Consider the following 25,029-nt stretch of genomic DNA (forward strand, 5'->3'; position numbering starts at 1 on the left):
CATGGATGTAGTGGCTAGTTGGTCAGTAAGGAGGGTCTGGTTGGACCATGGATGTAGTGGCTAGTTGGTCAGTAAGGGTGGTCTGGTTGGACCATGGATGTAGTGGCTAGTTGGTCAGTAAGGGGGGTCAGGATGTACCATGGATGTAGTGGCTAGTTGGTCAGTAAGGGTGGTCTGTTAGAGTGGGATTGAGAGGGACAGTAAAGGACTCACCCTGGCAGAATCACATGGGTGGTGCCCACAGGAACTATTTCCATAGACTTCCCCCAGAACTTGTTTTTCCACCTCACGTCTAAAGACATCACAGGAAAGACAACAGCAGCGTTAGTGCATCCAAGAGGAACGGCCTCCAGCTTTAAACTAATAGCTGCTATGGTTGGTTAGGACCTCCAGCTTTAGACTAATAGCTGGTATGGTTGGTTAGGACCTCCAGCTTTAAACTAATAGCTGGTATGGTTGGTTAGGACCTCCAGCTTTAGACTAATAGCTGGTATGGTTGGTTAGGGCCTCCAGCTTTAAACTAATAGCTGCTATGGTTGGTTAGGACCTCCAGCTTTAGACTAATAGCTGGTATGGTTGGTTAGAGCCTCCAGCTTTAGACTAGCTGTAATAGCTGCTATGGTTGGTTAGGACCTCCAGCTTTAGACTAATAGCTGGTATGGTTGGTTAGGGCCTCCAGCTTTAAACTAATAGTTGGTATGGTTGGTTAGGGCCTCCAGCTTTAAACTAATAGCTGCTATGGTTGGTTAGGACCTCCAGCTTTAGACTAATAGCTGGTATGGTTGGTTAGAGCCTCCAGCTTTAAACTAATAGTTGGTATGGTTGGTTAGGGCCTCCAGCTTTAGACTAATAGCTGCTATGGTTGGTTAGGACCTCCAGCTTTAGACTAATAGCTGGTATGGTTGGTTAGAGCCTCCAGCTTTAGACTAGCTGTAATAGCTGCTATGGTTGGTTAGGACCTCCAGCTTTAGACTAATAGCTGGTATGGTTGGTTAGGGCCTCCAGCTTTAAACTAATAGTTGGTATGGTTGGTTAGGGCCTCCAGCTTTAAACTAATAGCTGGTATGGTTGGTTAGGGCCTCCAGCTTTAGACTAGCTGTAATAGCTGCTATGGTTAGTTAGGGCCTCCAGCTTTAGATTAATAGCTGGTATGGTTGGTTAGGGCCTCCAGCTTTAGACTAATAGCTGGTATGGTTGGTTAGGGCCTCCAGCTTTAGACTAGCTGTAATAGCTGCTATGGTTAGTTAGGGCCTCCAGCTTTAGATTAATAGCTGGTATGGTTGGTTAGGGCCTCCAGCTTTAGACTAATAGCTGCTATGGTTGGTTAGGACCTCCAGTTTTAGACTAATAGCTGGTATGGTTGGTTAGGACCTCCAGCTTTAGACTAGCTGTAATAGCTGCTATGGTTAGTTAGGGCCTCCAGCTTTAGATTAATAGCTGGTATGGTTGGTTAGGACCTCCAGCTTTAGACTAATAGCTGGTATGGTTGGTTAGGGCCTCCACGTTTAGACTAATAGCTGGTATGGTTGGTTAGGTCCTCCAGCTTCAGACAAGCTGTAATAGCTGCTATGGTTGGTTAAGGTCTCCAGCTTTAGACTAATAGCTGGTATGGTTGGTTAGGGCCTCCAGCTTTAGACTAATAGCTGGTATGGCTGGCTAGGGCCTCCAGCTTTAGACTAATAGCTGGTATGGTTGGTTAGACTAGCTATAATAGCTGCTATGGTTGGTTAGGGCCTCCAGCTTCAGACTAGCTGTAATAGCTGGTATGGCTGGTTAGGGCCTCCAGCTTTAGACTAATAGCTGCTATGGTTGGTTAGGGCCTCCAGCTTTAGACTAATAGCTGGTATGGTTGGTTAGGGCCTCCAGCTTTAGACTAATAGCTGGCATGGTTGGTTAGGACCTCCAGCTTTAGACTAATAGCTGCTATGGTTGGTTAGGGCCTCCAGCTTGAGACTAATAGCTGGTATGGTTGGTTAGGGCCTCCAGCTTGAGACTAGCTGTAATAGCTGGTATGGTTAAGACCAGTGTTCCGAGTGGTCAGGAAAATCTCTTGCCCCTAGTTATAAACCCAGTGTCTGTGTCAGGTGAAAGGGTGTGTATCAGGTGAAAGGGTGTGTATCAGGTGAAAGGGTGAGTATCAGGTGAAAGGTTGAGTATTTGGTGAAAGGGTGAGTATCAGGTGAAAGGGTGTGTATCAGGTAAGAGGATGAGTGTCAGGTGAAAGGATGAGTGTCAGGTGAAAGGATGAGTGTCAAGTGAAAGGATGAGTGTCAGGTGAAAGGGTGTGTATCAGGTGAACGGGTGAGTGTCAGGTGAAAGGATGTGTGTCAGGTGAAAGGGTGAGTATCAGGTGAAAGGGTGAGTATCAGGTGAAAGGGTGAGTATCAGGTGAAAGGGTGAATATCAGGTGAAACGGTGCGTCAGATGAAAGGGTGTGTATCAGGTGAAACGGTGTGTGTCAGATGAAAGGGTGAGTATCAGGTGAAACAGTGTGAGACAGATGAAAGGGTGTGTTTGAGGTGAAATGGTGAGTGTCAGGTGAAAGGGTGAGTGTCAGGTGAAAGGGTGTGTATGAGGTGAAAGGGTGAGTATCCGGTGAAAGGGTGAGTATCAGATGAAAGGGAGCGTATCAGGTGAAAGGGTAAGTATCAGGTGAAAGGGTGAATATCAGGTGAAACAGTGTGAGACAGATGAAAGGGTGTGTTTCAGGTGAAAGGGTGAGTGTCAGGTGAAAGTGTGTGTATCAGGTGAAAGGGTGCGTATTATGTGAAAGGGTGAGGATCAGGTGAAAGGGTGTGTATCAGGTGAAAGGGTGTGTATCAGGTGAAAGGGTGAGTATCAGGTGAAAGGGTGTGTATCAGGTGAAATGGTGTGAGGCAGATGAAATGGTTTGTGTCAGGTGAAAGAGGGTGTGTCAGGTGAAAGGGTGTGTATCAGGTGAAAGGGTGAGTATCAGGTCAAAGGGTGAGTATCAGGTGAAAGGCTGAGTGTCAGGTGAAAAGTTGTGTATCAGGTGAAAGGGTGAGTATTATTGAAAGGGTGTGTATCAGGTGAAATGGTGTGAGACAGATGAAAGGATGAGAGACAGATGAAAGGGTGAGTATCAGGTGAAAGGGTGAGTATCAGGTGAAAGGGTGTGTATCAGGTGAAAGTGTGTGCATCAGGTGAAAGGGTGAGTATCAGGTGAAAGGGTGAGTATCAGGTGAAATGGTGAGTATCAGGTGAAAGCGTGAGTATTAGGTGAAAGGTTGTGTATCAGGTGAAAGGGTGAGTATCAGGTGAAAGGGTGAGTATCAGGTGAAAGGGTGAGTATCAGGTGAAAGCGTGAGTATTAGGTGAAAGGGTGAGTATCAGGTGAAATGGTAATAGTTTATAGAGGACCATGGTGTTGACTTACCTTGCCAGAATATGTAGTTTTTAGAGTCAGCGTGGCATGCTGATATAGGTGGGTGATGGCTGACCTGAGAACAGAGATAAAGAATGGCAGGCTTGTACTTGATGGATCAAACCCTATGAATTCTTCAGATGTGGGACAAATACTTACAGGCCATATTTAGGACATGTGGGTCTGTGTACAGTACCTGTTCTGCTACAAATCGGAGGCCCTTGTCGGGACGGTCACACTCGTAGGTCTCCCCCAGGACCGGGTTGAAGGGCTTCCCTCCCGCTCGGTGGTAGCTGGACGCGTACCCCGACACTGCAAACGTGGCTATGTACACCTACAGACAGTTAACAGCACTGGTCAGTTCATACTCCTCTGTTCAAGTATCAGTCATCAGCACATTCTAACCTTGAGCAGGATAACCACACACACACACACACACACACAGACACACACACACACACACACACACACACACACACACACACACACACACACACACACACACACACACACACACACACACACACACACACACATAGTAGTTAGTGAATCAAAACACAGAAGGTCAAACCAAGACTGACATTATGCCAGTTTTTATGGATGACAGAAAGTGCAAAGTGGAACCATAGAGTTGGATAGAGGACTTGGCCCAAAGCTTGTTTTAGCCCTCAATGGCACTGGCTGTGCTATCTCCATTCTCCAAAGATGAGCCGAGCGGAGATGAACTCTCTAGTACATCTCTATGAGATAAGAGGTCGTCCCACCATAATTACCCCAGGGGGTCCGCAGGAGAACTGTTTGTAGTGAGTTTGTGTCCATCCAATAACCCTTCATTCTAACAACTGATCATTGCTGGTGAAATTCCCATTCGATTTCCCACAGATAAAGCTATCATTGGTCTCCCGAGTGGCGCAGCATCTCAGTGCTAGTGGTGTCACTACAGACCCTGGTTCAATTCCAGGCTGAATCACAACCGGCCATGATTGGGAGTCCCATAAGGTGGCGCACAATTGGCCCAGTGTTGTCCGGGTTAGGGTTTGGTCATTGTAAATAAGAATTTGTTCTTAACGGACTTTTCTAGTCAAATAAATAAAATGTAAATAATTTCCTCTCCACTTGAGTAGAATGGGCCTGATGACCTCAGTAATGTGAAACTGAATGGGAGAGGCTGTGTCCCAATGGAACTAGTGCACTACTTTTAATCAGGGCCCATAGGGAATAGGGTGCCATTTGAGAGGAAGCCAGAGTGGCTGGCTGGCTGAGTGGATGCTGTCTGGATCTGGATGTCCCCTCTGATAGGCCACACTGGGCCAGGGGAAAAAGCACTCAACATCATCATCATCATCACCATCTCCTCCACTCCACAAAGACACTGATGGGATAGCTGTCTTCATCTGCCTGCAGCCTCTCCTCTTCAACACAGATTAGAGCTGTCTTCATCTGCCTGCAGCCTCTCCTCTTCAACACAGATTAGAGCTGTCTTCATCTGCCTGCAGCCTCTCCTCTTCAACACAGATTAGAGCTGTCTTCATCTGCCTGCAGCCTCTCCTCTTCAACACAGATTAGAGCTGTCTTCATCTGCCTGCAGCCTCTCCTCTTCAACACAGATTAGAGCTGTCTTCATCTGCCTGCAGCCTCTCCTCTTCAACACAGATTAGAGCTGTCTTCATCTGCCTGCAGCCTCTCCTCTTCAAAACAGATTAGAGCTGTCTTCATCTGCCTGCAGCCTCTCCAAAACAGATTAGAGCTGTCTTCATCTGCCTGCAGCCTCTCCTCTTCAAAACAGATTAGAGCTGTCTTCATCTGCCTGCTACTGCAGGTTAAACTAACACAAGTGATGGAGAAAGTGGCTGAATGGCTAAATATTTCCTCATCATACAGGTTATTAATAGCACTAATAAACAAGGTAGAGTTTGCTCTCTGTAGTCTAGAGAGCACTACTGTACCTCTGTCTGTAACTAATGCCTAGCTGTTGATTGATGTAGCATTACTGTACCTCTGTCTGTAACTAATGCCTAGCTGTTGATTGATGTAGCATTACTGTACCTCTGTCTGTAACTAATGCCTAGCTATTGATAGATGTAGCATTACTGTACCTCTGTCTGTAACTAATGCCTAGCTGTTGATTGATGTAGCATTACTGTACCTCTGTCTGTAACTAATGCCTAGCTGTTGATTGATGTAGCATTACTGTACCTCTGTCTGTAACTAATGCCTAGCTGTTGATTGATGTAGCATTACTGTACCTCTGTCTGTAACTAATGCCTAGCTATTGATTGATGTAGCATTACTGAACCTCTGTCTGTAACTAATGCCTAGCTATTGATTGATGTAGCATTACTGTACCTCTGTCTGTAACTAATGCCTAGCTGTTGATTGATGTAGCATTACTGAACCTCTGTCTGTAACTAATGCCTAGCTATTGATTGATGTAGCATTACTGAACCTCTGTCTGTAACTAATGCCTAGCTATTGATTGATGTAGCATTACTGAACCTCTGTCTGTAACTAATGCCTAGCTGTTGATTGATTTTTGGCTCTGCCTGCTGATAATGCAGTGAGAGGAGGAAGAGAACACACAGTCATAGCGATGATCCATGAGGTGAACTAAAGAAAAGGGCTGATGTGTCAATAAATACAGGCTGCATCCCAAATAGTACCCTATTCCCAAGTGCACTACTTTTGACCATAGTCTTAATGGGTATAGGGAGCGAATTGGAACGCAGCCTGTATTTACTGACACCTCTGCCCTTTTCTCTAGTTCAACTCATGTATCATCGCTATGACGCCCACCTCTCTGACAAACTGACAAACTCCACTCAACTTCTATTGGTCGGGGAGTCTGGAAGCTGTGGGTCTAGTTCTGGTCCTATGCCTGTCATTCACACTGAGCCACTGCAGCCAGTAACACACATTCATCATTTCAAATGGAACAAACACTCTGCAGGAAATATATTCCACACAGATTTATTACCGCAGTAAGGTGCCATGTCTTCAAAGGCTTTCATCAAATGTCTCTAGCTTTAGAAAAACTGGTCAGTGAATACAAAGCGCCATCAAATCAGGGAAGTGCTGATCCTAAATCCTCAATCCATTTTAGTAGTCATATACAATTGCTGATAAACAATTATATGCACAAAAGCAGAAAACCAAACAGATCATTTGTACCAAGTAATTTAAAACGGAGCGAGCCGAGGCACACTACTGGCTACAGCCAAAGGGTCCAATCAGGATCTAGCCAGTGGGAATGAAATTTAATTTCTCCTCAAATGTCCATAGGACATTACAGCACTACCGTGAAGAGTGTGTATTATTCACCATTTGTGCAGAAGGGGTCTTGTGTGCTTAAATGTGTGAATTTGTTCGGTGTGTGTATGTGTGCGGGTCCCATTGTGAAAGTGGTACTATGTCAGTGTGTGTGTGTGTGTGTGTGTGTGTGTGTGTGTGTGTGTGTGTGTGTGTGTGTGTGTGTGTGTGTGTGTGTGTGTATTCAGAGCATATTCTCTCTCCATACCCTCAAAGGAGTCCAGTGTGTGTGTGTGTGTGTGTGTGTGTGTGTGTGTGTGTGTGTGTGTGTGTGTGTGTGTGTGTGTGTGTGTGTGTGTGTGTGTGTGTGTGTGTGTGTGTGTACACATCCCCTCTCACCATGCGTTCAAAGGGGTCCTGTGTGTTAGCAGCTCTGTCCAGCAGCTCGCTGTACTCCAGCTCCTCACACAGTCTCTGCAGGGTGTTGAGGGGCTCGTTCAGCTGAACAGGCATAGCCACCTGAATAATCATTACAACCCATTTACACAGCAATCACAAAGCTAGATTTGGTCACCTTCATAAGAAAACAAATGTAGTAATTATGTAATAATGTCACGTAAACCAAATGGAATAACGTAAGTATAATAATAAGACATTTAGTAATGTTTAGAGCTTTTCACAACAGAGGAATCTCAACGTTCTACGTAGGCAGAGACAAATCACAAACACAACAGAAATAAACCAACACAGTTGACAGAAATAAACCAACACAGTAGACAGAAATAAACCAACACAGTAGACAGAAATAAACCAACACAGGAGACAGAAATAAACCAACACAGTAGACAGAAATAAACCAACACAGTAGACAGAAATAAACCAACACAGGAGACAGAAATAAACCAACACAGGAGACAGAAATAAACCAACACAGTAGACAGAAATAAACCAACACAGGAGAAAGAAATAAACCAACACAGGAGACAGAAATTAACCAACACAGTAGACAGAAATAAACCAACACAGTAGACAGAAATAAACCAACACAGGAGACAGAAATAAACCAACACAGTAGACAGAAATAAACCAACACAGTAGACAGAAATAAACCAACACAGTAGACAGAAATAAACCAACACAGGAGACAGAAATAAACCAACACAGGAGACAGAAATAAACCAACACAGTTGACAGAAATAAACCAACACAGTTGACAGAAATAAACCAACACAGTTGACAGAAATAAACCAACACAGTTGACAGAAATAAACCAACACAGTAGACAGAAATAAACCAACACAGTAGACAGAAATAAACCAACACAGTTGACAGAAATAAACCAACACAGTTGACAGAAATAAACCAACACAGTTGACAGAAATAAAGCTACAAGTCCATGGATACCTTGGAGAGGTCTTTCCCTATGTTGTTCTTAAGGATGTTCCATAGACTGATGTTACTGGTGTTGGGGCTGGCCGACGGGAGGCACGACCTGCGTCTTCTCAGAAGGGTCCCGTTCTCTTCACAGGGTGGAGGGTTATGATCAGGATATTAGTGGTTATAACTACTGCATGTCAATACGTAACCAGGAAAACACGTCCCAAATTGCACCCTATTGTACTAGTGTTAAACAGAGCTCTATGAGCCCTGGTCAACAGGAGTGCATTATACTGGGAATAGGGCGCCACTTGGAACACACATGGTAAAGTGTCCCCTTACCCGAGTTAGGTCTCTCCGTCTCGTTGTTGAAGTTGTCCATGGAGATGTTGTCGCTGACGTTGTCACTGATGTATGAGTCATCATCAGAGGCCTGCAGGATAAAGAATAAATCCCAGATTATCATTAGTGACAGGTCAAATATACCTTTTTAACAGCGCCCACCTCAGAGAGGCGAGAACCAGGAAACAGGAAGCTGTCAGGTCCCTTTCAACATCCTGTCACAACATATGGGAACATCCTAAATGGTGCCCTATTCCCCATGGGCCCTGGTCAAAATGGGGCCCTAAATAGGGAATAGGATGCCATTTGGGATGCATTCAGTGGGTTTGATAACGGAGGAGGAGGGAGGGGGAAGAGGAGAGACGGTCGGTCCCAGAGGAGACACTGACAAATGTACATCTCCTCTCTGCAGTAAGGGTATTTTATTTTTAGATGGGGGAAATTAACTTTCACACAGGAACAGAAAACATACTGAACATGTTCTGTAGCTCAGAGCTCTGACTGGAGGTGCCTCATTAAGTCTGAAGCCAGAAGTGTGTCCAGACAAAGTATTCATCCAGTTCCCTGTCTGTTACTCCTCTCTCCACCTCCTCCCTTCTCATCCCCCTCCCTCCTCTCTTTCCTCCTCTCTCTCTCTCTCCTCCTCCCCCTCCCTCCCCCCTCTCTCTCTCCTCATCCCCCTCCCTCCTCTCTTTCCTCCTCTCTCCTCCCTCCTCTCTCTCCTCATCCTCCTCATCCCCCTCCCTTCTCTCTCTCCTCCTCCCTCCTCATCCCCCTCCCTCCTCTCTCTCCTCCTCATCCCCCCCCCTCGTCCCCCTCCCTCCCCCTCTCTCTCTCCTCATCCCCCTCCCTTCTCTCTCTCCTCCTCCCTCCTCATCCCCCTCCCTCCTCTCTCTCCTCCTCTCTCCTCATCCCCCTCCCTCCTCATCTTCCCTCCTCCTCCCTCCTCCCTTCCTCCCTCCTCCCTCCTCATTCTCCCTCCCTCCTCTATCCTCATCCTCCTCCCTCCTCATCCTCTCTCTTCATCCCCCTCCTCCCTCCTCCCACCCCGTAGCCTCCCCTTTCTCCTCTTCCTCCTTCTCCTCCCCCTCCCTCCCTGTCCTCCTATCCCTCCAGCCCTCCCTCCCTCCTCTTCCCCCTCCCTCCTCATCTCCTCCTCCAGTATTGACTGGTTTCAACAGCAGAGAGAGAGAGAGCAGCCCAGTCAGACACTGACCTCGTTTTCTGAGGAGCTGGCAGACAGTAGAACCTCCTGAGCATCGAAGAACTCTGACAGAGATTCTGTGATGGATGCTCTGCTCTCATTGGACGCCTGGTGAACTAGGGGGTGGGATCCATCTGTGGAGTCTTGCTTCTAATAAGAGGAGAACATAATGTCAGTTAGGTTTAGGTTTAGATTAATTCAGCTAGGTTTAGGCTCAGATTAAATCAGATAGGTTTAGGCTCAGATTATTTCAGCTAGATATAGGCTCAGATTAATTCAGATAGGTTTAGGCTCAGATTAATTCAGTTAGATTTAGGCTTAGATTAATTCAGCTAGGTTTAGGCTTAGATTAATTCAGATAGGTTTAGGCTTAGATTATTTAAGGTAGGTTTAGGCTCAGATTAATTCAGCTAGGTTTAGACTTAGATTAATTTGAACTCATTCTCCTGTTGTTAGAACTTTCAAAAGGGAAAAACATTACTGTCTGAAACAATAAACCATGAACAAACATGTACATTTCCAAAGAATAGCGTGACTGAACACAAATGTACCTTATTCCTGTTATAGGGTAGTACTGTTGACCAGGGCCCAGAGGGGTACCCAGACAGTACTGTTGACCAGGGCCCATAGGAGGACCCAGACAGTACTGTTGACCAGGGCCCATAGGGGGACCCAGACAGTACTGTTGACCAGGGCCCAGAGGGGGACCCAGACAGTACTGTTGACCAGGGCCCAGAGGGGGACCCAGACAGTACTGTTGACCAGGGCCCAGAGGGGGACCCAGACAGTACTGTTGACCAGGGCCCAGAGGGGGACCCAGACAGTACTGTTGACCAGGGCCCAGAGGGGCACCCAGACAGTACTGTTGACCAGGGCCCAGACAGTACTGTTGACCAGGACCCAGAGGAGGACCCAGACAGTACTGTTGACCAGGACCCAGACAGTACTGTTGACCAGGGCCCAGAGGGGGACCCAGACAGTACTGTTGACCAGGGCCCAGAGGGGGACCCAGACAGTACTGTTGACCAGGGCCCAGAGGGGGACCCAGACAGTACTGTTGACCAGGGCCCAGAGGGGTACCCAGACAGTACTGTTGACCAGGGCCCATAGGGGGACCCAGACAGTACTGTTGACCAGGGCCCAGAGGGGGACCCAGACAGTACTGTTGACCAGGGCCCAGAGGGGTACCCAGACAGTACTGTTGACCAGGGCCCAGAGGGGGACCCAGACAGTACTGTTGACCAGGGCCCAGAGGGGGACCCAGACAGTACTGTTGACCAGGGCCCAGAGGGGTACCCAGACAGTACTGTTGACCAGGACCCTTAGGGGGACCCAGACAGTGCATTAGGCCTACTTGTTGATTCCCTCGTGCCTCTGTGGACCAATTAATGATGAGGAAACAGGGAAGCCTTCCTCTGAGGAAACTCCTCTGACAATAATAGAATCCCTAACTGCTTGTGTGCGTGTGTGTGTGTGTGTGTGTGTGTGTGTGTGTGTTTGTTTTGTATGTGTGCATGTGCGGGTGTGTGTGTGTGTGTGGGCATATGTGTGCATGTGCGGGTGTGTGTGTGTGTGGGCATATGTGTGCATGTGCGGGTGTGTGTGTGTGTGTGGGCATATGTGTGCATGTGCGGGTGTGTGTGTGTGTGTGGGCATATGTGTGTGTGTGTACTGGAAGCATCCAGGGATGTGATTAACAGGATCAGGTTGTACCCTATCATCAGATGTGATTAACAGGATCAGGTTGTACCCTATCATCAGATGTGATTAACAGGATCAGGTTGTACCCTATCATCAGATGTGATTAACAGGATCAGGTTGTACCCTATCATCAGATGTGATTAACAGGATCAGGTTGTACCCTATCATCAGATGTGATTAACAGGATCAGGTTGTACCCTATCATCAGATGTGATTAACAGGATCAGGTTGTACCCTATCATCAGATGTGATTAACAGGATCAGGTTGTACCCTATCATCAGATGTGATTAACAGGATCAGGTTGTACCCTATCATCAGATGTGATTAACAGGATCAGGTTGTACCCTATCATCAGATGTGATTAACAGGATCAGGTTGTACCCTATCATCAGATGTGATTAACAGGATCAGGTTGTACCCTATCATCAGATGTGATTAACAGGATCAGGTTGTACCCTATCATCAGATGTGATTAACAGGATCAGGTTGTACCCTATCATCAGATGTGATTAACAGGATCAGGTTGTACCCTATCATCAGATGTGATTAAATAAACACAACAGTGAGCTCCGGAGGGTACCAACGGACTCTGATTCCCTGAGTGTGTGTGTGTGTGTGCGTGTGTGCGTGAGCTCATGAGGATAACAACTGACTCTGAACAGAAGGAGAGGTGTTTACAACTAACAATCCCTTCAGTCTAATCTTCTCATCAGTTGTTGTCTCAACACTCAGCTTGATAAGTAGGAGTTGGAGCTGTCAACACTAAGCATCCATATTGTAACAGTTAGGAGGAGAACACACTGCTGAACCTGTTACTCTGTAACAACTAAGGAGATATTGTGATGATAACCACTCATCATTACAGAGGGGCTAAACAAGCAGTGAGTGGGACAACACCTGTTGTATTGGGACTAAGGCCAGCAGATTATAAAATGTGTGAAATGCTATTATAATCATATAGCCTGTTCTCACTAGATAATAATGCCAATGATGATGATCAGGGTTGTAAAATTCTGGTAACGTTCCCAAAGTTCCCAGGTTTTTCCAGAAATCACAGTTTAGAGTCCTAGAATTAGGAGGGAATATGCATAAAATCCAGAATCCTCTGGAATCCTGAATCCTCTGACAAGTTAGCGGAATTTTGTAAACCTGATGCTGATGTGGGAGGGAGGGTGTGTCATCATGCACGTCATCATGCATGTCCCACACCCACCTGTAGGGGACCAGAGAGGTTTATGAGCCCAGTGGAGGGTTCTGGGACGCAGCGGGACTCAGCGTGAATGTTGCTCAGCCGCTCTCTCAGTTCAGAGTTCTGGGCTATAGCCTGGATGGAACAACAAACAACCAGTGTTCTGTTTCAGCACACAGCCACACACACAATGCTGGGACGTATTCATTAGTGCACACCGTAGCAAAACCTTTTGCAACAGAAAAATGAAAAACAAGTGTTTCTTATTGGACACATCCCTCTGTGTTGCAGTCTGTTATCTTCTGTTTGGTGAATAGTGAATATGACCCTGGGACACCAAAACACCACTTATCTCTACTGATTGGTATGGTTCATACTTTTTCTATTTTCCTAATCAAACATTTTCTGCATTACTTGTGTTTCTGCCAATTAAAAAATATAAATGTTTGAAATGTGATTCTGCACAAATACAGCCAACCACTTATAGATTGTGTCAATGGATTCATCATGTACTGAAAACAGGTGCTGTATGAACACAGAGCTGTGGGGAAGATGTGATGAGGTACCTAGAAATATCTCCCCAATAAGCTCTGAGAAGACCCAAACAAGATGAGATCTGCCTCATCAGTAGTAGGAGTGGTTAAGAACAGAGGTGTCTTTCAAGAGTGACTTAGAGAGGCAAGACATCCAACAAAATACAATGTCACTTCCAGACATTGATATGCCATTAGGGCTGGAGGTTATGGATGAAGACTGTCATGAATAAATTAAATAACCATCATAACCGTAAAAAACAAAATGGAACGAACAGCCGACTGAAGACGCGATGACCAGGCACTATTGTGGTTGAGTCCGTTTCTGCCATAACTTGATGTAACTTTCTGTTGTTCCTTGCTGAAACAGGCAAGGTGTTTAAGCAAAGTCTTCGGTTGCCTAGGCAACACCTCCCTCCCTGCAGCAACAGCACACATAGAAATAGAATGAATAGAATGGGCTTGGAACCTCTAACCCTCTAAGCCCCGCCCCCCTTGTTTACTGTTGCAACCTCGGACAACATTTTCCCGGCAAGACCAATTCCCCATTCAACCACTGGTGAAATGCCCTCACAAAGATCTCAAACTGTGTTTCTAATACACAATGAAATGAAACACAGACTAATCCTTGCTAATCAGGAAACTCTTGGGTTTGTTGTGGTGGACTGTCATTACAAAGGCCAGCATCCCGGAATCGCCTCTTCACTGTTGACGTTGAGACTGGTGTTTTGCGGGTACTATTTAAATGAAGCTGCCAGTTGAGGACTTGTGAGGCATCTGTTTCTCAAACTAGACACTCTAATGTACTTGTCCTCTTGCTCAGTTGTGCACCAGGGCCTCCCACTCCTCTTTCTATTCTGGTTAGGGCCAGTTTGCGCTGTTCTGTGAAGGAAGTGGTACACAGCGTTGTACGAGATCTTCAGTTTCTTGGCAATTTCTCTCATGGAATAGCCTTCACCCACAAATGCCTTCATCCAGCTGGAAATGGCAGAAAAATCTGCTATTTCCAGCTACAATAGTCATTTACAATATTAACAATGTCTACACTGTATTTCTGATCAATTTTATTTTATTTTAATGGACAAAAAAATTGCTTTTCTTTAAAAAATAAGGACATTTCTAAGTGACACCAAACTTCTGAACGTTAGTTTACATCTAGAGAAAACAAGTTGTATTAAGTGGCTGGCTAGCTAGCGTCAGAGTTTGTTGGTTCAGGCCTAGTTTTCAGAGTCATTTTTAGTAAGCAGAGAGCGTGGGCAGGAAGTGCTGACAGGAAGGCCCTAATCTCACACACACCCATGAAGAAGTTTCACTTAAACTCACAAACGGAGCACAGAGGAGGATGAACATTGAGAGAAATAATGGACGTTGAATATCCCCAGGTCAGACTAGTTAGGAGAGACCTAAACGGAGGAGTCAGGTAACCACAGTGATAGGGGGCTCGGATCATTATGAGATAATGCTCATATCATTTGGTATTGGAACCCACACCCTCTTCGGGGGTTAGGGGCTACTTGCGTCATGGCTCGCTTGAGCCTGGGGCGGGGGAGGAGCCTGTGCTTTAAGAACGGGTAAGGAAAAATGTGTGGTTAGTGGTTGACTGAAAAAAGCCCCTTTAAGACTGAACATGTATATAGTATGTATAAGCTGGAAGTAGAAGCCTAAATGTTGTTGTACATTAGTTTACTCCAATTGGGGGAGGGGTGGTAGGGTTAGGGGACTGGTACTGTATGTATTTATTTCAATACATACACTACCAGTCTAAAGTTTGGACACTCATTCCAGGGTTGTTCTTTATTTTTACTGTTTTCCACATTATAGAATAATAGTGAAGACATTACAACTATGAAATATCACATATGGAATCATGTAGTAACCAAAATAGTGTTAAACAAATCCAAATATATTTTATATTTCAGATTCTTCAAACTAGCCACCCTTGAATGAGTAGGTGTGTCCAAACTTTTGACTGGTACAATATATATTTTGCAGAGGCGTCAGAAAAACCACAAGGCTTTTTTTTTAGCCGATGAGTAGTGACCAGAGGGGCGTTGCTACGGCCACAGATGCAAGTGTTAATTACACTCTTAGAAAAAAAGGTGCTCTCTAGAACCTAAAATGTTTCTTCGGCTGTCCCCATAGGATAACCCTTTAAAAAAAAGGTGCTCTCTAGAACCTAAAATGTTTCTTCGGCTGTCCCCATAGAACCCTTTAAAAAAAAAAGTTTGGTTCCAGGTAGAACTCTTTTGGGTTCCATGAAGAACCCTTTCCACAGAAGGAACCATTAAGGAACCTTATTGATCAAAGTTTTAAGTAGCTGTTAGAGTTTTTAATCACTAACTGACTTGGTTAAATAAAGGTTACAGAATGCTGTTTATACAGTAGTTGTAGAAGATCATGCTTCTTGTTATTAAATGCTGTGCTTCTCATAGGGACTTAGATCAGGGCGGTGGAGGTACCTAATCCATGGTTCATTTTAGCTTATCATAATTGCTTGTGTGATTATTGATTTGTGATATTGACTGATATTGATGGATTGAGCTGGGATTTTATGCCTCTTTTGGGAATTTTGAATAAACTTGCTTTTAAACCTGTGACATCAAGGAGTCATACACGTGCATGTCGTTTTTCTCTAGGTTTTAAATCGAAGCATCTGGTTTATTAGTCAATTGGGAGTCTGAGTTACTGGAGTAAAGGGCCCGTGGGGCTAGACTAGTAGCACTGAGTGCATTGGGAAGGAGTCATAGGAGGGGTGATTCTGGGCGGAGTCAACACAGGAAACAGGGGTCTCTTATCGTATTGTGGTCTACGGTGGAAGCTCTGGCCTGGACGTTCCTGAGAAGGTGTCAGGAGGAACGGGAGTGAGGCAGCATAAACACTAGGCTCTGAGGATAGACCACTTTACTGTAGGGCCTTACTGTTGAGGTTGAGGAACAGTTCCTAGCTGTAAACTAGTGGTAAGGCACAGCGGCATCCATCAGGTCTGGAGGATTAATAACAAGGAATAACTGATTGCTATAGGTAGACAGGTTCCAGTTGAGTTGTTAATCCTGTAGAGGTGGTATTTTAGATTGACACAACGTTTTGTGGTCAATGAGACTGAGGGCTAGCTAGGTAATCAGCTGAGCTAGCAAACAATGTAACAAAAGTATAATTTCTTATTAGAAAAATACTTCATTAACAGGCTCTGCATTTCAGGAATCACAGTAGCAAGTACCCCTGGTGCACTGTTCAATTATTTTGCCATTTATTTTTTTAAGAAAACTCTCCGTTTTTGTCATAGCCCTCAATGGCTTGAATGCGATTTGATTTCAACATGAGGTTGTCCAAGGAGTCGGGACTCGACGACAGTTGCCATCCATTGGAGCGATGTGGCTAACTGATGTGGCTCATGATAGGCAGGGCAAACCCATGGTGATTTCTGGTATATAATCAAAATAAATACATCTCAGCAGTTTTTACCTGATTAATTAAGCACAACACCATTGGAAATAAATATTGAAAGTCAATTTATAGTCATAAAAATGACGTTGAACATGATGCTGTTGCTGCTTCCTGTTGACAAGACATTTTGATAAATAGCCCAGTCAAAACAGTTTTAACGATTCCAAATCAATAACCAATATGCAGAAACAGTTTGTGATATAATGAAAACCTAAACATATAATGTACTACCATACATGTGCAACAATAGTAATCAAATTACTGGTATATTTTATAAACTGCACCTTATAAACTGCACCTTATAAACTGCACCTTATAAACTGCACCTTATAAACTGCACACGCACCAAAAACTCTGTCGTTTTGACAAGTGGCAATAAATCACTGATATCGATTAGGGGGGAAATCAGGTTGTACGCGCTGTTGAAACTAACACAACTAAAAAACACACGGAGTCTGGAGATATTTAGGACACCACTGGTTAGAGAACAACCAGCAGAAGACCGTCAGCTACACGTTGGACTGATGCGGTTTGATTTGGGGGTCAGCTACACGTTGGACTGATGCGGTTTGATTTGGGGGTCAGCTACACTTTGGACTGATGCAGTTTGATTTGGGGGTCAGCTACACTTTGGACTGATGCGGTTTGATTTGGGGGTCAGCTACACTTTGGACTGATGCGGTTTGATTTGGGGGTCAGCTACACGTTGGACTGATGCAGTTTGATTTGGGGGTCAGCTACACTTTGGACTGATGCAGTTTGATTTGAGGGTGTGGCCAAAACGGAAAGAGAAACGCAACACTTATTTGTCAATCACTCATATTGATATGACGTTGAAATCAACTGCGCGAGAGGGGGAGATGAGGTTGAAATCAACTGCGCGAGAGGGGGAGATATGAGGTTGCACGTCCTGTTAAAACTAACACAGAACAAAAAACACAATCTGGGAATAATGTGTACATCACTGGTTAGAGGGCAATTTGTAGAAGACAGCTAGCTACATTTTGAAGTGTTGCATTTTGATGGGTGGGTTGCCAACGGGGTAACCCTTGTTTTGGTTAATACCTTCCATCGATATCACGCTGAAATCAATAGAACCAGGGGTGTAACGCTGTTTAAACTAACACTATTCAAAGGCCACATGGACATTTGGAATGACCTATACATGGTTGACTAAATGAGAACTTGCATAAGGTTTATATCTATATTTTAGAATGTCGGATGATGATTTTTTTGGAGGCTGCCATCACGAAAAAAGTAACAAACTACTTTTCAGTTAGTTAAAAGGAGACTTCAGGATTTTGGTAATGAAGCCCTTTATCTGCTTCCACAGTCAGATGAACTCTTGGAAACCCTTTTAATGTCTCTGCGTGCAGTTTAAACCCTTTTAATGTCTCTGCGTGCAGTTTAAACCCTTTTAATGTCTCTGCGTGCAGTTTAAACCCTTTTAATGTCTCTGCGTGCAGTTTAAAGGAAGTTGCTACGGTACAAAACCAAAGATATTGATCCGTTTCAAGCAATCAATCTTATGTCATCGTGATGACTATAAACTTTTATACTAACGTCACCAATCTGAGGTGAAAAGAATGTGTAATTCCACTCAATTTTATGGGGTGAAAATGCAAGCTTCTGTAAGGTAGTAACACAAACTGTCCACATTAGGGAAATATACAATAATTTTACATGGCAAAATAATTCAACATGTCAATTTCAGATGATAATATATGTTGCCCACAGACAAACTATTGCAACAATGACATCTATTTCTCACTCATTTAACTATTTAGAGTTTAAAAATACTCTGAAACACAGTTTTACTGGAAGCTCCAGACCAGAGACTCCATAGAGTCTGTGTAGCAGCCTGAACGTTTGGCGGCCTTTCTAATATTTTCTAATGTTTTCTAATTTTCTAATGAATCCTGCTTTTACTTCCTACTCCTACGTCCTGCTTTGGTCCTATGGGTACACTCGCAATGGCTGCCAGTCCACCCTTTATGCCATCGCTGACTTGACTGGGGAACCCCATTCTATTCATTCTATATCTATAGTAGCACATGCAGCCAGGAGCAGAGGAGAGGAGCGGAGGGAGGGAAGGCTGTAAAAGAAGGAGGGAAGGCTGGGAAGAGGGAGGGAAGGAGGAAGGCTGTAAAAGGGGGAGGAAAGGAGGGAGGCCCTGACTACAGGACTGACTGTGAGACTGTGTGTGTTCAGGTGGGTACACACAGCCAGTAATCCCCCGTAACAGGCTTGTCAGCAGACACTGGTGTGGCGTCAGTATTCACCCTTGATAACTGGTGTGGGAGGACAGGCTACCAGGGTACAATAGCAAGTCAAAAGGAGAGACACGTCTATTCTCCCTGACTGAAGACCTACAGTGCAGTGACAGAATGAGAGGTGTGGGAGGGGATCTTACCGAGGACAGAGCGTTCTTCAGACCCATAATCCCTGGGGAGGTAGGGGGGCATGTGTCTTGGTGGTCCAGCACCTGTTTTAACTTCTCCTTCTCAGAGGTGAGAGCGCTCAGGGCTGACTTCATGGTGGCATGCACTGAGAGAGAGAGAGAGAGAGAGAGAGAGAGAGAGAGAGAGAGAGAGAGAGAGAGAGAGAGAGAGAGCGAGCGAGTGAGTGAGTGAGGGGTAGCAGAGAGAGAGAGAGAGAGAGAGAGAGAGAGAGAGAGAGAGAGAGAGAGAGAGAGAGAGAGAGAGAGAGCGAGAGGGGTAGCAGAGAGAGAGAGAGCGAGAGTGAGGGGTAGCAGAGAGAGAGAGAGCGAGAGTGAGGGGTAGCAGAGAGAGAGAGAGAGAGAGAGAGAGAGAGAGAGAGAGAGAGAGAGAGAGAGAGAGAGAGAGAGAGAGAGAGAGAGAGAGAGAGAGAGAGAGAGAGAGAGAGAGAGAGAGCGAGCGAGAGAGAGAGCGAGCGAGTGAGTGAGTGAGGGGTAGCAGAGAGAGAGAGAGAGAGAGAGAGAGAGAGAGAGAGAGAGAGAGAGAGAGAGAGAGAGCGAGAGGGGTAGCAGAGAGAGAGAGAGCGAGAGTGAGGGGTAGCAGAGAGAGAGAGAGCGAGAGTGAGGGGTAGCAGAGAGAGAGAGAGAGAGAGAGAGAGAGAGAGAGAGAGAGAGCGAGAGAGAGAGAGAGAGAGAGCGAGCGAGAGAGAGAGCGAGCGAGTGAGTGAGTGAGGGGTAGCAGAGAGAGAGAGAGAGAGAGAGAGAGAGAGAGAGAGAGAGAGAGAGAGAGAGAGAGAGAGAGAGAGAGAGAGAGAGAGAGAGAGAGAGAGCGAGAGAGAGAGAGAGAGATAGATAGATAAAGATAATTCATCCTTTAACAACAATTAGCTAGGTTTCAATAATTCAGTGTAATGCCTCAGAGGTTGTCTCCTCCATTAATAACTGAGAACCTACAATGTACAAGTCTGGGGTTCCTGCTCAGCGGAGGGAGCATCTGATTGAGATCTTTTACCCCCTGAGTCTCAATCAGAGGTTATCACTGCCCTCCTGTCATTCACATCAACACTCTCTATCAGTTGTGTTGTGGCACAGATACACACAGAGTTTCTATTAGCATGCCAGAAGCCTGCTGCCCTATTGCACACTATGATTACACCACTGATGGCCTGCTGTAATAACTGCTAATGGAATGCTTCAGAGTCAATCAGCACCTCTCCGCCTCATCTCTGTTCAATGGGCTATTTTCATATTAGCATTTTTAGACAATGTTACTATGTTAATATGTAATTCAGGGAGATGAGTCGACAGCGTCCATTTCCTATTTTAACCCAATTTAAATTGTCAACCTGACAATCTCTGAAGAATTACATACACCCCATGGCCAAAAGTATGTGGACACCTTCTCGTCGAACATCTCATTATACTGGGAAGGCTTTCCACTAGATGTTGGAACATTGACATGCTTCCATTCAGCCACAAGCGTATGTGTAGTGTATATAATGCTATTACACAAAATGCGAGTGGCGGGATACTAAATCAAAAACAAAGCGTCTCCTATTAGGATCTATTGGGTGTCCGTGACAGAGGACTTGTACATTCTCATGTCTGTTACGTCTCTGTATTGTTGTGTTTAGGACCCCAGGAAGACTAGCTGTCGTCAAGGCGTCAGCTAATGGGGATCCGAATTAAGATGACAGATGCAAGATGGTTGTTAGCGATGCTATCTCCTATTGGGAGCTATTGGTTGTTGGTGACAGAGAGAGAGCGAGTACTTCCGGTTGTTAGCGATGCTATCTGCTATTGGGAGCTATTGGTTGTTGGTGACAGAGAGAGAGCGAGTACTTCCGGTTGTTAGCGATGCTATCTCCTATTGGGAGCTATTGGTTGTTGGTGACAGAGAGAGAGAGAGTACTTCCGGTTGTTAGCAATGCTATCTCCTATTGGGAGCTATTGGTTGTTGGTGACAGAGAGAGAGAGAGAGAGAGAGAGAGAGAGATAGAGAGAGAGAGAGAGAGAGAGAGAGAGAGAGAGAGAGAGAGAGAGAGAGAGAGAGAGAGTACTTCCGGTTGTTAGCGATGCTATCTCCTATTGGGAGCTATTGGTTGTTGGTGACAGAGAAAGATTATTTACGGTTGTTAGCGATGCTATCTCCTATTAGGAGCTATTGGTTGTTGGTGACAGAGAGAGTACTTCCGGTTGTTAGCGATGCTATCTCCTATTAGGAGCTATTGGTTGTTGGTGACAGAGAGAGTACTTACGGTTGTTAGCGATGCTATCTCCTATTGGGAGCTATTGGTTGTTGGTGACAGAGAGAGTACTTACGGTTGTTAGCGATGCTATCTCCTATTAGGAGCTATTGGTTGTTGGTGACAGAGAGAGTACTTACGGTTGTTAGCGATGCTATCTCCTATTAGGAGATAGTGGTTGTTGGTGACAGAGAGAGTACTTACGGTTGTTAGCGATGCTATCTCCTATTGGGAGATAGTGGTTGTTGGTGACAGAGAGAGTACTTACGGTTGTTAGCGACGAGGCAGAAGTCCTCCTGTAGTTTGGCTACGTCTATAGGAGAGTCCATATAGGGAGGTTCAGGGTAGGCCTTCGCAGTCCCCAGGGCTGCAGTAGAGAGGTTGGGGTTGGAGGCGTGGAGACGGACAGAGCCAGATGAGATGCAACTGGGAACCTGGGATGGAGCAGGAACAGGAAGCAGACAAACAGAAATGTATCTGCCATTTTTCAAATAGTGGATGAACACACACATTTTGATGCACAGAAGTTGCAAGTGAGGTAAAGTGAACTATCCATGAAATAAAGAACAGATAGCCACACACTGATGAATGTTCCCCCAGTTCCATCATGCAACGTTTCAACCTGAAGGTCTCTGTCGGGCTTAACCCACGTGAATGTGCCTTTTAAAAGACGGTGTTTCCTTTTACAGTACCTGCAGTGTTGTTTTCACTTCTTTGCCGTAGTTTTTAGAACCACGCCATTTCCTTGGGGGCCTTTTTTCCTTTTTGGGGGTGTCAAATGTAGAAGCCTGAATAAAATAGAATGGGGAGAGAGAGAGAGAGAGAGAGAGAGAGAATGTTTATTTTAAGGAATGACTGATAGAGAAAAGGATGTGTTCTATATTCAGCAGAGAACTGAAAAGATACACAAGATAATTCAAAACAACTTCAGGGAAAGACAAGAGAAGACAAGGGGAGTCTTAAAATTCCTCCTGTCACTGAGTGCAGTGCTTTACGTCAGTAACTATGTATACGTCCTAAATGCCTCCCTATTCCCTATACAGTGAACTATTTTTGACCAGTGCACTATATAGGGAATTGGGTGCCATTTGGGATACATACAGTAAGTGCACTTCTACGTCAGTAACTACAAAAGTACAACTTGTTTCAGTAATACCTTCATCAACCTGGCATTCCTGAAGAATACTGCAAAGTAAATAAATGCCTTTCATTTGCAATGTGGAATCAGATGATTAAAGAGGACAAGCTTTTAACGCTGTATCTGGATGGAATGATAAACATGTCTGCTCATTAACATTTTAGTCATGTACTGTAGCTGACGCTCCTCTCCAGAGAGACTTACAGTCAGTGCAATCAACTAAGGTCAGTAGGAAAAAACAACCACATATCACAGTTATTATAAGTAGCCTCTTCTTGGAAATAGCTACTATCACTTGAATACGTGGCATGATGAAAAACATGTAGGCAAAAGACTACCATCATCAGTCTACAGACTAGATTACTCCTGCCGTCACCCTACACCATCAGTCTACAGACTAGATTACTCCTGTCATCACCCTACACAATCAGTCTACAGACTAGATTACTCCTGCCGTCACCCTACATCAGTAGTCTAAAGACTAAATTACTACTGTCATCACCCTACACCATCAGTCTACAGACTAGATTACTACTGTCATCCCCCTACATCAGTAGTCTACAGACTAGATTACTACTGTCATCACCCTACACCATCAGTCTACAGACTAGATTACTACTGTCATCCCCCTACACCATCAGTCTACAGACTAGATTACTACTGTCATCCCCCTACACCATCAGTCTACAGACTAGATTACTACTGTCATCCCCCTACACCATCAGTCTACAGACTAGATTACTACTGTCATCAACCTACACCATCAGTCTACAGACTAGATTACTACTGTCATCCCCCTACACCATCAGTCTACAGACTAGATTACTACTGTCATCCCCCTACACCATCAGTCTACAGACTAGATTACTACTGTCATCAACCTACACCATCAGTCTACAGACTAGATTACTACTGTCATCCCCCTACACCATCAGTCTACAGACTAGATTACTACTGTCATCCCCCTACACCATCAGTCTACAGACTAGATTACTACTGTCATCAACCTACACCATCAGTCTACAGACTAGATTACTACTGTCATCCCCCTACATCAGTAGTCTACAGACTAGATTTGTAAGGATGTGCGGTGAGAGTCGGGAAGCAAGTTCAGGAAGTGAGTGTTTTAATAAATAAACACAACATAATATACAAAAGAAACAAGAACAACGCACAGACATGACACAGGAACAGAAACAATAATGCCTGGGGAAGGAACCAAAGGGAGTGATATATATAGGGAAAGTAATCAGGGAAGTGATGGAGTCCAGGTGAGTCTGATGACATATAGGTGCGCATAACGATGGTGACAGGTGTGCTCCATAACGAGCAGCCTGGTGACCTAGAGGCCGGAGAGGGAGTACACGTGACAAGATTACTACTGTCATCAGCCTACACCATCAGTCTACAGACTAGATTACTAATGTCATCAGACTACAGACTAGATTACTAATGTCATCAGACTACAGACTAGATTACTAATGTCATCAGACTATAGACTAGATTATTACCAACATCAGACTACAGACTAGATTACTAATGTCATCAGACTACAGACTAGATTACTAATGTCATCAGACTATAGACTAGATTATTACCAACATCAGACTACAGACTAGATTACTAATGTCATCAGACTACAGACTAGATTACTAATGTCATCAGACTACAGACTAGATTACTAATGTCATCAGACTACAGACTAGATTACTAATGTCATCAGACTACAGACTAGATTACTAATGTCATCAGACTACAGACTAGATTACTAATGTCATCAGACTACAGACTAGATTACTAATGTCATCTGACTACAGACTAGATTACTAATGTCATCAGACTACAGACTAGATTACTAATGTCATCAGACTACAGACTAGATTACTAATGTCATCAGACTATAGACTAGATTATTACCAACATCAGACTACAGACTAGATTACTAATGTCATCAGACTACAGACTAGATTACTAATGTCATCAGACTACAGACTAGATTACTAATGTCATCAGACTACAGACTAGATTACTAATGTCATCAGACTACAGACTAGATTACTAATGTCATCAGACTATAGACTAGATTATTACCAACATCAGACTACAGACTAGATTACTAATGTCATCAGACTACAGACTAGATTACTAATGTCATCAGACTACAGACTAGATTACTAATGTCATCAGACTACAGACTAGATTACTAATGTCATCAGACTACAGACTAGATTACTAATGTCATCAGACTATAGACTAGATTATTACCAACATCAGTCTACAGACTAGATTACTAATGTCATCTGCCTACACCATCAGTCTACAGACTAGATTACTCATGTCATCAGTCTACAGACTAGATTACTAATGTCATCAGACTACAGACTAGATTATTACCAACATCAGTCTACAGACTAGATTACTAATGTCATCAGTCTACACCATCAGTCTACAGACTAGATTACTCATGTCATCAGCCTACACCATCAGTCTACAGACTAGATTAGTACCGTCATCAGTCTACAGACTAGATTACTACTGTCATCAACCCTATATTATCAGTCTACAGACTAGATTAGTACCATCATCAGTCTACAGACTAGATTAGTACCACCATCAGTCTACAGACTAGATTAGTACCACCATCAGTCTACAGACTAGATTAGTACCGTCATCAGTCTACAGACTAGATTAGTACCACCATCAGTCTACAGACTAGATTAGTACCACCATCAGTCTACAGACTAGATTAGTACCATCATCAGTCTACAGACTAGATTAGTACCATC

General features: G+C 44.4%; 1 protein-coding gene across 2 annotated transcripts in view; it reads right to left on the reverse strand.

The window, feature by feature from the left end:
• osbpl3b (oxysterol binding protein-like 3b) overlaps window positions 1–25,029 on the reverse strand; it is a 148,941-nt gene that overhangs the window by 12,599 nt on the left and 111,313 nt on the right. The window contains exons 9-19 of one of the 2 annotated variants that reach the window (XM_071395968.1): window positions 21,798–21,893; window positions 21,374–21,539; window positions 18,836–18,969; window positions 12,470–12,580; window positions 9,567–9,704; window positions 8,351–8,441; window positions 8,036–8,151; window positions 7,031–7,150; window positions 3,582–3,719; window positions 3,398–3,461; window positions 214–292 (exon numbers count right to left, since the gene is read on the reverse strand). In XM_071395968.1, coding sequence (XP_071252069.1) covers window positions 214–292; window positions 3,398–3,461; window positions 3,582–3,719; window positions 7,031–7,150; window positions 8,036–8,151; window positions 8,351–8,441; window positions 9,567–9,704; window positions 12,470–12,580; window positions 18,836–18,969; window positions 21,374–21,539; window positions 21,798–21,893 — 1,253 coding nt within the window. The remainder of the gene's footprint in view (window positions 1–213; window positions 293–3,397; window positions 3,462–3,581; window positions 3,720–7,030; window positions 7,151–8,035; window positions 8,152–8,350; window positions 8,442–9,566; window positions 9,705–12,469; window positions 12,581–18,835; window positions 18,970–21,373; window positions 21,540–21,797; window positions 21,894–25,029) is intronic. The other variant, XM_071395969.1, reaches the window with a different exon arrangement.

Source organism: Salvelinus alpinus, chromosome 4 (assembly GCF_045679555.1).
Source record: "Salvelinus alpinus chromosome 4, SLU_Salpinus.1, whole genome shotgun sequence".
Taxonomy (NCBI): domain Eukaryota; kingdom Metazoa; phylum Chordata; class Actinopteri; order Salmoniformes; family Salmonidae; genus Salvelinus; species Salvelinus alpinus.